Source organism: Myotis myotis, unplaced genomic scaffold, assembly GCF_014108235.1.
Source record: "Myotis myotis isolate mMyoMyo1 unplaced genomic scaffold, mMyoMyo1.p scaffold_m19_p_7, whole genome shotgun sequence".
Lineage (NCBI taxonomy): Eukaryota > Metazoa > Chordata > Mammalia > Chiroptera > Vespertilionidae > Myotis > Myotis myotis.
The window spans coordinates 15,938,710-15,951,442 of record NW_023416379.1 but is presented as its reverse complement, the minus strand read 5'-3'; the positions used below and the strand labels follow the sequence as shown (position 1 = coordinate 15,951,442).

Below are 12,733 nucleotides of genomic sequence, written 5' to 3'. Positions count from 1 at the left end.
GTATTATGACTTCACTCCCAAACCCTATAAGAGTGTGCCTATATTGGATCAAAGTACAACTTATATTTTAAAAAAATGAACCATACTATTAATATCCTGTGCAATGAAAAACTTCACTCTGCAAGAGAACACATCTGTCTTTTTATGAGATTTGCATGGGCACAGCCTTAGATATAACATGCACTCAATTTCTGGGTGTGCACTTTGAAAAGACTATGAACTCTTTGCTCATCTTTAACCAGACAGTGAATGTCTGCGCCCCAGTTGCTCTCATACTGCCTATTTCTGAACCAAGGAGCGTTATCTGGCTTCCCGGTGACAGAGAGAACAGGTCATGGGAGGCACCTTTTATGTGTGGGAGGGCTTCCTGAAACCCAGACAACCTGCCGGCTTGTGCTGAATAAGGCAGGGCTTCACCTGTGCTATCTTCTACATCTACTTTTACCACAAACTCACTGTATAATTTTAAATAAATGCCTACAGACTTTTCCTTTGTTAAAATAGAAGACAGAGAAAAAAATGATGAGACAGAAAAAAAGACATTAATGAAGAGCTATAGCTGAGATCTGAGGCACATACAAAAGTAAAAAAAATCCTAAGTTATGGTTCCCATAGCAACTGCAACACAGTTGGATTTCACTTTTATGTAAAGTAAGCTTAACTTGAGTGGGAATGCAAAATACTTTCTCTGAGCCAAAAAGGAAATCATGGAGAACACAGAGATATTGGTCCAGGCTCTTTTGGCTTTCAAACATGTCAATTTTTTTTTTTTTTAAATATACTCTACTGACCTTTTACAGAGGGGAAGGGAGAGAGACAGAGAGCCAGAAACATCAATGAGAGAGAAACACCGATCAGCCGCCTCCTGCACATCTCCCACTGGGGATGTGCCCGCAACCCAGGCACACGCCCCGACCAGAATCGAACCTGGGACCCCTCAGTCCGCAGGCCAACGCTCTATCCACTGAGCCAAACCGGTTCCAGCAACATGTCAATTTTTAACCCTAATATGTATTAATATGTTCGCACTGAAACTATAAATTCATTTGTATTAATTTAAACTATCTTTATTCAGTTTTTAAATATTATTTTTTAAAATGGGAACATTCCCATTCAATCTATTAAGACAGAGGCTATGACTTTATGCTTTATAAGCATAGGGACATAATTCTGCTTTTAATTACAAAAGAAAATCTGATGTAAGTACATTTCATGAAAACAATTGGATTACATTCACTGTCATATGCTTTAAACTTGACATTTTCAGCTATTGTAGATGTCATTTGAAACTATGAAAACAAACATATTTACTTTAAGGAGACGTTATGCATATAAAATTTTAAGACATTTTCATATATTTCTCTATTTCGGTAACATTTGAAAAAGGTTGGAAGGGTACTTACTCCTTTTATGTAACGAGGTCTGTATTGAATAGTTCCAAATAAACCAAGAATGACGATAATAATATGTACAAAATTTGCCAGGATAGGAGCCCACTGATATCCAAGGAAGTCAAATATTTGCCTCTCCAGCACACAAACCTAGAATAACAAAACAGGATATACAGGTGAGCACACTGATGAAAGAAAGCACTGGATCTCACTGACACATAATTAGCAATTATAACTGCGGTACCCATATCTGGCATTAGTCTTTAACAGTGAGAATGACATTTTCAGGTCTATTTCAAATGAAAACTATGGGAGCTGTGGATCCATAGACATTAACAATCCTCTCAGTGTTGAGTTTGTGGAGGCTTCCAGCAGTATTCATAGGATGTCATCTGTGCAGTCACAGGATAAATTACGTATATTGCCATAGTCACTGTCAAGCACTTAGCTTATCAACCAGAAAGTTCTTCGGAGAGATCACAGGAAGGGTTTGTTGTTAGTATCTGCTCAAGGTCCTCATATAAGGGAATAGGACAAAAGGGGCTGATATAGAAGAAAAAGAACTATGGAGTAAGTCAAGAGGCCTGAATTTTACACGCAGATCTGCCACTAAGCAATTGCAGTGCCCCCAGTAAGTCATTTCCCTTCTCTAGGGGGTCTGATTCCTCATCTGCAAAATGCAGGACTCCAACTAATATCTAGGGTCCTTCTAACCCTAAGAGTATTGCATTGTAAATCAAACATGGCTTTTTGTCATACCCCGTTAGCTACAGTAACCAGGTAAAAGGAGGGCTCTAAAAGAAAATTAAATAATGGAATTAATTTTCTATTCCAATGGAAACAAAAAATAAAAATAAAGCATTACTGTTATAAAAAAGCAAGGGACTGAAGTCATTTCAAATTCTCCTACATTCATCTGTGCTTATAGTTTTACAATGAAGACACATGTAGATACGCAGTCAGGGGGGAAAGCAAACCAATCAACTAAGCAACCAAAAAAAAAACAACCAAACAAAAAAACCCCCAAACAAATAAATAAAACTAAGATTGGTTCTAGTCCAGAAGTGGCATTTTATACTGAAAAGTGAAACCTGGATAGCTGGCAAGTCTCTCTTCAGATCTACTGAAGCAAGGGGGAAGGGGTGTCTTAAGCCTAGCTTTATTCTTCCTGCCTGCCCCAGGTGCAATGACAATAAACTGCTGTTTGAATTAAAACACTGTGAAAGGACCTGATATTCCAAACAAAGATTCAACAATTTTTTTTTTAACTCAGGCTGTAAAGGAAAATTATTTGTAAAACCCCCGTTACCAACATCACTATGGTTTAAACTTAATTTCTTGTCAGAAGGACATCCTAACCCTTGAACTGTTCAATGAAATCCATGTAGTTCAGTTTAAAGACCGCTTGAATGATCATCAGTCCCACTGAATTTCTTTAGCTGAGCAGCACATTTTTCCATCAGGCAGTGAAAGAGAAAAGAAGCTCACGACAACTGTTAGCACAGCACCTGTTTTTCCTAAGGCACACTGGGTACCATTGTCATGGTTGCAACGTAATAGCCCTGCCTAGTCAAATCTTCATTTTCACTTAGTCAATGGTGAAATTCACTTGGCAATGCTTACAAAAGCAGCAGTTAAGTCTGTTCTAGCCTGCATAATATAAATTCACAAATGCCAACAGAGTCCCAACAGTGGAAAGTAATGTTCTCACTGATTAATAACCAGACTGGCATGGAAGTTGCAGACTCACAGCCTTGAACTGCCTTCTGATGAAACAGTCCTTCAACTGTGACCATGCAGTTAATACTCCCTAAAAAGGAGACCCACTGTGATGTTAGGTGGTGTTACATGTGTCTTGTTGGAATACATCAATGGTATAAAAAATAGGTGGTGATTCTCAGAGCACCATTGCTAATCATCTGTGTAAAAGCTCATTCTAACAGAGATTTCTCTTATCCATATCCTATGAATAAATAGTGAGTAGGGATGTAAAACAGCAGCAAGGAGAATCTAAACTATAAATTTTGAGCATCATAACTGTGGGGACACAACAGGGAAAAAGTAGAGAGGATGAAGCACATCAGTCAAACAGCGGGTAATCCCCATTAATGTTTGAATTATGGAAGAAAATAGCACTACCATCATTAATTATAAAGAATATATAGATGATAATATACTTGCTATGACTGCAAAGCTAAAATAAAGTCACATCAACATTTATCAGTCTTTTTACATGACAGAACTAATAGTGTCATCAAATATTATTTACAAGGTTATGCAGACTGAATAAGTTAATGTGCAATTCTTCACTTATAATATTTCTTCCTTTTCATCTTTTTTTGTTTGGCCCTACTAGCCATCATAAATAGCTTTAGCATGGATTGTGTAATTTAGAGCTATGACTGAAAAAATGGAAGATTCGCTGAAAAAAAATCAGTGAGTATCATAGTAATGACTTAGAGAAGTAGTTATAGTTTTTTCCAAGAATCCCTTCCAGCAGGAAGTGCATCAATTATAAAATTACCGGGAGGGGTATGGGATTGGGGGAAAGAGAAAACATATTTGTTAAACTACATTTGTGCTCGGCATTCACACTATTCCAAGTCATGTGTTGTCTCATTGATTCTGCACAAAACCGGGAGATAACTATTATTGTCCTATTTTTCAGAGTAAGAAACCTAAGAGACAGTGTGGCTAAGTGATCCGCTGAAGTCTGAGAAGTGGTAAGTGTTAGAACAGAAATGTAGTCTCTGTGCATGGCCCCTGTGTCTGTCCCTACTGTGTGACCTCCAGGCACACCTAGTTCCAAAACAAAATGCTTTCACAGTTTATGTTGCTGACCTCTGCTTGTTACAGGACACACTACATTTTTACCTTCTTTATTTAGTCCAGAGAATGTCTGATCACACTTGTCAGATCGTGACATTAGACCATCATGGGTCAAGGCAAACCTCCTTTTAGTTTTGCTCATTTTATTTTCTTCTTTGCCTCTTTCAACCCATGTTCTCAGTGTTATCCCCCTTTCTCTCATTGGACCTTTTGTTGTGTGTTTATATATATATAAATTTTGTGTTCTTTCAATCACCTGACTTACAAATATATGTACTAGCATATGCCTTGGAAAACATATATATACTGCTGTTGAGTATGTGATTTTCATATTAAAAGTTTTATGGAATGTCTCTTTCATGCTGGTCTATTTTGCTCTCTATAAATTGTGGGGTGTTTTGTGTGTTTGGTTTCTGAACCCCAACCTATTAGAAATGCATTAGAGGCCCGATGCATGAAATTCATGCAAGAGTAGGCCTTCCATCCCCCCCAACCCCCCCTCCCCCTGCTGCTGGCACCGGCTTCCCTCTGGCACCCAGGACCTGGGCTTCTCTCTGGCCGCCATCAGGCACCCGGGACCCAGGCTTCCCTTGCAGTCCTGGCTTTTTCCGGAAGGTCGTCTGGAAGGACGTCCAGAAGGATGTCCGGTCTAATTAGCATAGTATGCTTTTATTATTATAACTTGGTGCTTTCCACAAAGAATTCTGATCCCTTCCATCACTATCACTGAGGAGGTTTTTTTTTTTTACTTTTTTAATATAAATAGGGACTGATCTTTATCAATTCTGCATCTGTGGAGATATATACTTTATACTCTTCTTTTAGATCATTAATGTGACTGACTATATTATCCATTTTTGTCATGTTCAGATATGACTTTTGACGATGTTTTATAAGTACTGAGCAACACAAAGCATACCTAAGTAAGGTACTAGTGAGTGTGGGATTGGGAATACGTGATGAGATGAATCAGACAATTTTTATGTTATCTGGCAGAATCAGCCTTATATTATGAGATATGCTAATATCTGAAATGGTTCTTAGGGCGGAAATTCTCAAAACTCTCAAGAGGGCCCAGGTGTAGCTATTCAAATGACACCCTCACTATAGATCTATGTATTTGGTTCTAATCCACTTCCAAGTCTATTCATGTGGCAAGTACATACAAACAAAAACATCCCGATGTGGCTAACATTACCAACACAGGGAAACGCATATGAGGAATGGGTTGACTATATTCAATAAGGGACTTTAGGAATTCGGTAGAATCAGTTGCTAAGTTCATCATTAGCATTAGCTATTTGTTCAGTACTGACTTTTTATTCATCGAGAGCTCAGTGAAAGCCAAGTACCAAAAAAAGCTTGCAATGTTCTTAGTTTCATATGGTACTGCCTTCTCATAGCAAATGACTTTCTCTAGAGATAACTCTATTGCTATTTTTGAACAGCACAATCATATTAAACATATTAAAGCTGCCATCTGGAGAATTTGAAATTTGTCAACTAGGTAAAATTGCAGACATATATGTTTTTCTGAAAAGCTGATAAAGAGTCCAAACACATGCCTCATATATCATTATCAGAGAAGTGAAGGCTAGGTAGCTCTCAGCTTGGGTCTTAATAAACACTTGTATATCTTTGGATTTTTGTTCTGTGAATTCAAAACGAGGTAAAATGTCCCTCCAATACTCCTGCCCTCTCCCCATTTGAAGCAGTGGATTAACAATGTAATTACTGTCATCAGTGTTCCCTGTTTAGCAAACGCTGTCTATCTAACTGGGTTGGAGTTGGGGGGCTGCATACTATCTCAGGGAACAGCAGTGGGTGCCATAGAGTCCTGCGCCTGGGTCTTCCCTGTCTTCTTTCTCCCCTATCTGCTCTTTCCCTGCTTACAGGAAGACACCAGCCCTTCCAGGGCACCGTTTACGTGACTGAAGCAAGGCAGCCATTTGGAAGATGTCAATCAAACCTCTCAAACTCTAGGCTATGTCTCTTTCATAAAATTCAATTTCATAAGGATGGGAGATAGAGTGACAGCCTCACTTACTGACTGCTAAAGGCCAATCAAGAGTTGAAATGAAAGCACGAATGTTATCAAGATCAAGACCATGCACTGGCAGTCACTGTGGCAGTGGGTTATATCAGACATTGCAACTAGGAACACAAAAGAATAGTAGTTTAGATGCCTAGAGAAACACGTTAGAATTTGTCCTGAGGTACATTATTTTGGGGATTGTAAATATACCACGTCTTCTGTGCCCTGGAAAGTGGCCATCGTATTGAATTGAACACCGATACGGAGATTCTGTTTTGAAAAGAGGCAGTCATCATACTTGTTTTCCTGTTGACAAAAGGCGCCTATGGCTGTCCATGGGTGAATGAAATAAGAGATGATGTTCACTATCAGCTTTAGGGGTTCCACCATAGACTCCATTAATGTAGCACAGATAACTCGAACAGGCTCAAAATGATATATTCTGTCAAGCTATGAAATGTATTTCATACCTTATGCTTGAAATTCAAAGCATTACAAGTACTCCTAAATCATACACCTGGTTTCTCTGTCTGCATGCACACACATTTTATATATACAATTACTATTCAGAGCACTATTCCAAGCATTTTACAGACAGAAGTTTAATGAAACATAAAATATCATTTCCATTTTAAAGATGAGAAAATTAAGACAGAGAGATTAAGTGCTCCAGGCTATATGACTGTTAATTGGTGAGGATGATTTACCTAGAGTCCAAGCTTTGAACCATAATCATATCATCTCTAAGTTAAAAGTAGTAAAATATTGTCTGGCGGGTGTGGCTCAGTGGTTGAGTGTTAACTCATGAACCAAGAGGTCCCGGGTTTAATTCCCCGTCAGGACACATGCCTGGCTTGAGGGCTCAATCCCTGTTGGGGTTCCTGTAGGAGGCAGCCAATTGATGTATCTCCCTCATTGATGTTTCTATCTCCCTCTCCCTCTCTCTCCCTAAAAATTCAATTTTAAAAAGTAGTAAAATATCATTGATAAAACATTCAATTAGATTTCTTGTATATTTTAAACAGTTGAAAAACAGTCTAAAGCTATCCATCAAATTTAACTGAGTTTGCAGAAAATAGGGTAAGTAAAAAAAGTGTGTGTGTATGCATATGTATAGAGAGATATGGATATCGATATTGATAGGGATACATATATAGACATATACAGAATATCCCTTACATGAATGCAGTGAGAAGCTAGCCACATTCCAGCCATATACATAGAGTTTCATCTGACAGATGACTCAAAATGTTAGAGAAAAATTCTAAGGAGTAATTTTTCAATAAAAGTCTTTAAACCATTTCTTTATATGAAGTGTCATTATGAGTATTGTATTATGGGTCACAGAATTTGACTTAGATTCATAAAAGACATTACATTAAATCATGCACAACATATTTTGCTTCACATGTGAACAATCAAGTCAACAAAATAAAACTCGCAATCCAGATTTTTAAAAAGTCACAAAATGGTATTTCCTGCTCTGCCTTTTTAATCTCAGGGGTTTTTGTTGTTGCTGTTGTTTGTTTACTTTTTGTCTGTTTATTTCTAGTTGAACTGGCTTTATTTGCTTCACTGATAATCACATTTCACATCTTGCTTTGAAGGAAACCATGCCAGGCTCAGACTTCAACCCCCAGGCTTTGCCTGAGCTCTGCCAGGTCCACCATTAGTCAGGCAGCTTGATTGGCATCACCACGCGTTGCACTCCCTGCCACTCTCCCATTCCCAGTTGCTCCCAGAAGGTTGGCCAGTCTTGCTGGTCAAGCAACATCTAAGCCCTCGTCTGTAATTATAGTCTTGTAAATGCACAGAGAATCAAGCAGCGTCAGGGTGGGAATTAGAAATCAGCCTGGTCAGTAAGCACAGTCTACTAATTACTTGCACTGATGGTTTTCCTGGAAGAAAATAATCATGGGTCTTGAGAAAAAGCAAACAAAATTACCTCAACTCCCTTATGTTATCTTATTTTTTTAAAATATATTTTATTGATTTTTTACAGAGAGGAAGGGAGAGAGACAGAGAGTTAGAAACATCGATGAGAGAGAAACATCGATCAGCTGCCTCCTGCACATCTCCCACTGGGGATGTGCCCACAACCCAGGTACATGCCCTTGACTGGAAACGAACCTGGGACCTTTCAGTCCGCAGGCTGACGCTCTATCCACCGAGCCAAACCGGTTTCGGCTGTTATCTTATTTTAAAATAAGGTGGCAATTTTAGGTTGTTTCAATGTATCCATTCTCAAAGTTCTAAGTCTGAGTTACTCTTTAAAATCAGGTATATTTTATAGTAATGATATGTGCTAGGAGTCCTGCATTAAGCTCATTTTAATTAACTAATTTTGTACATAATAGTATTGAAAATAGACCATAGAAATGATATATTTCTATTTTAATATATTTAGAGCTATCATAATTTTAAAATTATAAAATGTTTCACAGTTTTTTTTGTATTTTTAGAAATAATCATAGATCAAGTTATTTATTGAAAATTATAAACCTGCATCTAAAACATAGATATAATTTAAAGTTTAACTAACAATGAAAATTACATATCTTTCTATTAATTTTTGCATATTTGGGTACTAGAAAGGAACCAAACTCAATGGGTTTCTATGAATTACAGAAATTTATATGTCTATATCTAGATCTATTTCTATTATCTACATGTCAATATCTATGTCAATAATTATAGATATCCATGTATATAACATACATACAATTTATATGTCTACATATTTTATTTTATTTTATTTATTAATATATTTTATTGGTTTTTTACAGAGAGGAAGGGAGAGAGATAGAGAGTTAGAAACATCGATGGGAGAGAAACATCGATCAGCTGCCTCCTGCACATCTCCCACTGGGGATGTGCCCGCAACCCAGGTACATGCCCTTGACCGGAATCGAACCCGGGACCCCTCAGTCCGCAGGCCAACGCTCTATCCACTGAGCCAAACCGGTTTCGGCGTATATGTCTACATATTTTAGATGTGGACTTGTCCATATAACACTGTGATATTTATGCAGTGACTTTTATCAACCTGTTATAATGTATGCAAAATGACACGATTTATATGTAGACTCTAAACATATTAAAGGTTGGAATAGTGTTTTATTCACTACTTTAAATGGCTGGCATACAAAAATCCAAACAATATTTATATTAATTATTAACCAAGACTATAGAAGGTATAGACTTTAAAATACCAACTGAAAATTGAGGACTATTCTTTGATGCTGGACCTATTCAAGAATTTACCAAGAGGTAACCATGTGAGGCAATGGATAAGTTCATTACTTTGACTGTGGTAATCACTGAACAGGCATACTTATATAACATATAACGTTGTTCACATTATTGATGCACTTGTTGTAAATCATCCCTCAATATATCTAGAACAAAATTAAAAATAATTTTCCAATACTGAAAAGGTACAAAAATGAGTCATTCCAACCTGGCTACTGAGCATCTGTTCTGAGGTTCAGTTTCATTCTAAGGTTACTGAGTGATATCAGCTTTCACATTTCACAGTGTAATTGATACTTAGTGATATAGGAGGTTTTATATCTATTTTATAGAGCAATTTCATCAGAAGTAACTAGCTAGTTGGAATAACTATAAATTTTTTCTATATCAGACTTATTTTTAATAAGAAAAGTAACTTATGCTTGCCCTCACAAATCAAACTAAGATTTGGAAATATATATTAAAAAGTTAATAATCTTTAATCAATATTAGAAGTTTGATGCTTATTTCCCACTGTGGCTTATTGTTCTCCACACTTCCAGGTAATGTTTAAAGTTTGACTTGAATGTTTAAAGATTGGGCCTTGACAGAGGGCAGGGGGTGTTGAGATGAGATGTCTGTGTACTAGAAGCTCTGAAGTTTATAATACGGAAGAAGAGTTTCAACAAATTGCTCTTAAATAAAATTTGAACGTGAACTTTTTAATACAACCCTTCAATTCCTAATAGTTTCTTGGTCCACTTCCCCTGCTATAAACATAAATTAATACCTTGAAAATTAATATAAGTTTTTATTCTGTGAAGCTGTTCTGCCTTGAACCCATATGAGCTGAGGAAATGCAATGTTTTAAACTTAGAAAAAACTTCAAAGGCTAGGAGAAGTACTAACAGGTAGTTCGATCCTGTCCATAGGGTGATCTATTTCCTTCACCCTCTACAAGGAAGACAGACTTTCATCAGCTCCTTCTTAACATTCCTAAAAATGCATCTGAAAGCTGCTTCAAAATTGCCATGGTATGCACATTACACACAATACTCCTCACCCACCATGAACCTTTTGATGAAGCATAGATGCTTCTCAAATTTGAATTCATTATTGACCAGGTGATATTGTATACATCTGAGGAGGAGTCTTTCAAAGAGCTACATGTCTTAAAGAACCATGGGGACATACAGCATTTGTTAAGCTGTAAGATGGTGTTGTCACCTGTTATTATAAAGAAATGAAAAAGCAAACAGGCATTGCAGGATAGATATGATTTATAAACCAGTTGTAATGTTGACCTTATCTGGACTGTTAGTTTGACAGAGGCTAGGAATTAACCACATGATGAATTTTATTTTCTTCTTGACAAGAAATGCAACTTGTAAAATGTATGAACATGACCACATTGTGAAACTCAGCGTCTACAGAGTGCCTCTTCAGTTGACAGGTAAAATATAGGTATGGAGTCAGGCAGGGTTGTCTCTGCAGAGCAAGGCCAGCGAAAAAATGCTGTAATTTGCAGCCTATACTTTTCAGCCTTATAGAGCCAAATGTTATTTTCTATATAGGCCATTTGGTTTCTTCAGTTCCATCCCAATATGAATTCGTAGTAAAACTAGAGAAAATGGGAGCTTCATAATTAACATGATTTAAACAAGTCTAGCATGTCCTAACACCAATAATAGGTATTCATAGATAGTAAGTCCTTATTTCATCCATTGTCTTAAGACCTGTTGTATGTGTACTAAATGTGCAAATATATAAAATGCAGTGATTAGTCATTATAGTTACTTAGCATAGAAACCTTCGTATTTGTATCTGTAAATGGCTGTAAACATTTAATCTCCCTCATAGGTTTTATGCTGTTTGAATGAGATATTAATGATAAACAACACTGATTAAGTGGTTGCTATGTATCATGAATTTTATATGCATTACTTAATTCAATACTTATAACACACCTATTTGTAAGTTTCATTATTACATCCATTTTACAGATGAGGAAACTGCAGCATTGAGTAGTTAATTAACTTCGACAAGGTCATGAAGATTATAAGTCAAGTCCACACAGTATGGATCGAGAGTCCACGTTTCCAACCAAAACAGTGCACCGTGTGATATCCCACCATAGCTTGTTATTAGTCTCCCATTCTTTGGACTTTTCCTTTTCTAGTCCATCTTCCCTATGCCACCAAAATTACCTTTCTAAAATGTAATCCTAATCCATTATTTCTTTATTACTTTCAGTGTGTTTTCACTAAATCCACAGGTTCAAATTCATTCTTACATCCAAAAATACCCTTTAGCTTCTGACTCAAGTTTTCATTCCATTCACCCAATAAGCTCTCAAACACAGCCTAATCTTTATCTTAAAATCGCAACACATTTCCTCTCACCCTTCCACACCGTCTTATACCCAGTGCACACTTCCTGGAACAAACTTCCTACTCTTCACCAGCCCAACAACATCCACTGTTCAAGATCCTCACCGAACTTCTCCAGTGAATCTCGTAATAGCTTTGAGAGAGAGAGTGGAGCAGTCTCCTTGGGGCTGCTTACCTCTCAGATCAGCTTGCTATAGTCACTTCCTATTGTGTCACAATGATTAGTTTTCAGGTCTTTCTCCTTCTCTGGACTCTGAGCTCCTCCAGGATGAGAATGGAGTTTGATGTAGCCTGGGGTGGTAAGTGCCAGCTATCGGGCAAATGTTTGGCCCTCGGCACCATTTATTCAATGTCTACTTGATTTTCACATGAAAATCATTTAAGTCCCATATTAGCAGCCAGTTCAAAAGTTTAATGCAATAAACATTTATGGGACACTAACATCTGTAAGGCACTGCGGTGGGTATAAGCAGATGGGAACCATACCTGGCTCCGCCCTTAAAGAGGTGCCAGAGTGGCTCTGGCATATTCCCAGTTAACTCGACACATTCCATTAACATGGTTACGTGTGGGGTGTTGGGTGAGCACAGAAGAATGACAATTAGTGCTTGGTGAGGAGAGAAGGAGAGAGCATGGATATTAAGGCTGTATTCCCCCAAATGTTCATTTAAACCTCCATTACTAATAAAGTATAATTCTTTCCATTTAGCAGCTTTGTTCGCCCACATCTTAATAACTATGACAGTCAGCTAGGTTGTTATTTAGGTAGCTCCATTATGATCTGAGGAATCCGAAGATGTAAAGCTGCTGTAACTAGTCCTGTTGGAGTGTTCATTCCCTGATAATCCAAAATGGAA

At 37.4% G+C, this 12,733-nt stretch overlaps 1 protein-coding gene across 2 annotated transcripts in view; it reads right to left on the bottom strand.

Annotated features, from left to right (window-relative positions):
• The window catches only part of NKAIN2 (sodium/potassium transporting ATPase interacting 2), a 797,410-nt gene that overhangs the window by 406,328 nt on the left and 378,349 nt on the right, over window positions 1-12,733 (bottom strand). For both annotated transcript variants that reach the window (XR_004968975.1, XM_036318143.1), the window contains exon 2: window positions 1,404-1,541. Coding sequence is in view for 1 of the 2 variants with exons in the window: in XM_036318143.1 (XP_036174036.1) it covers window positions 1,404-1,541 (138 nt within the window). In the remaining variant the exon portion in view is untranslated. The remainder of the gene's footprint in view (window positions 1-1,403; window positions 1,542-12,733) is intronic.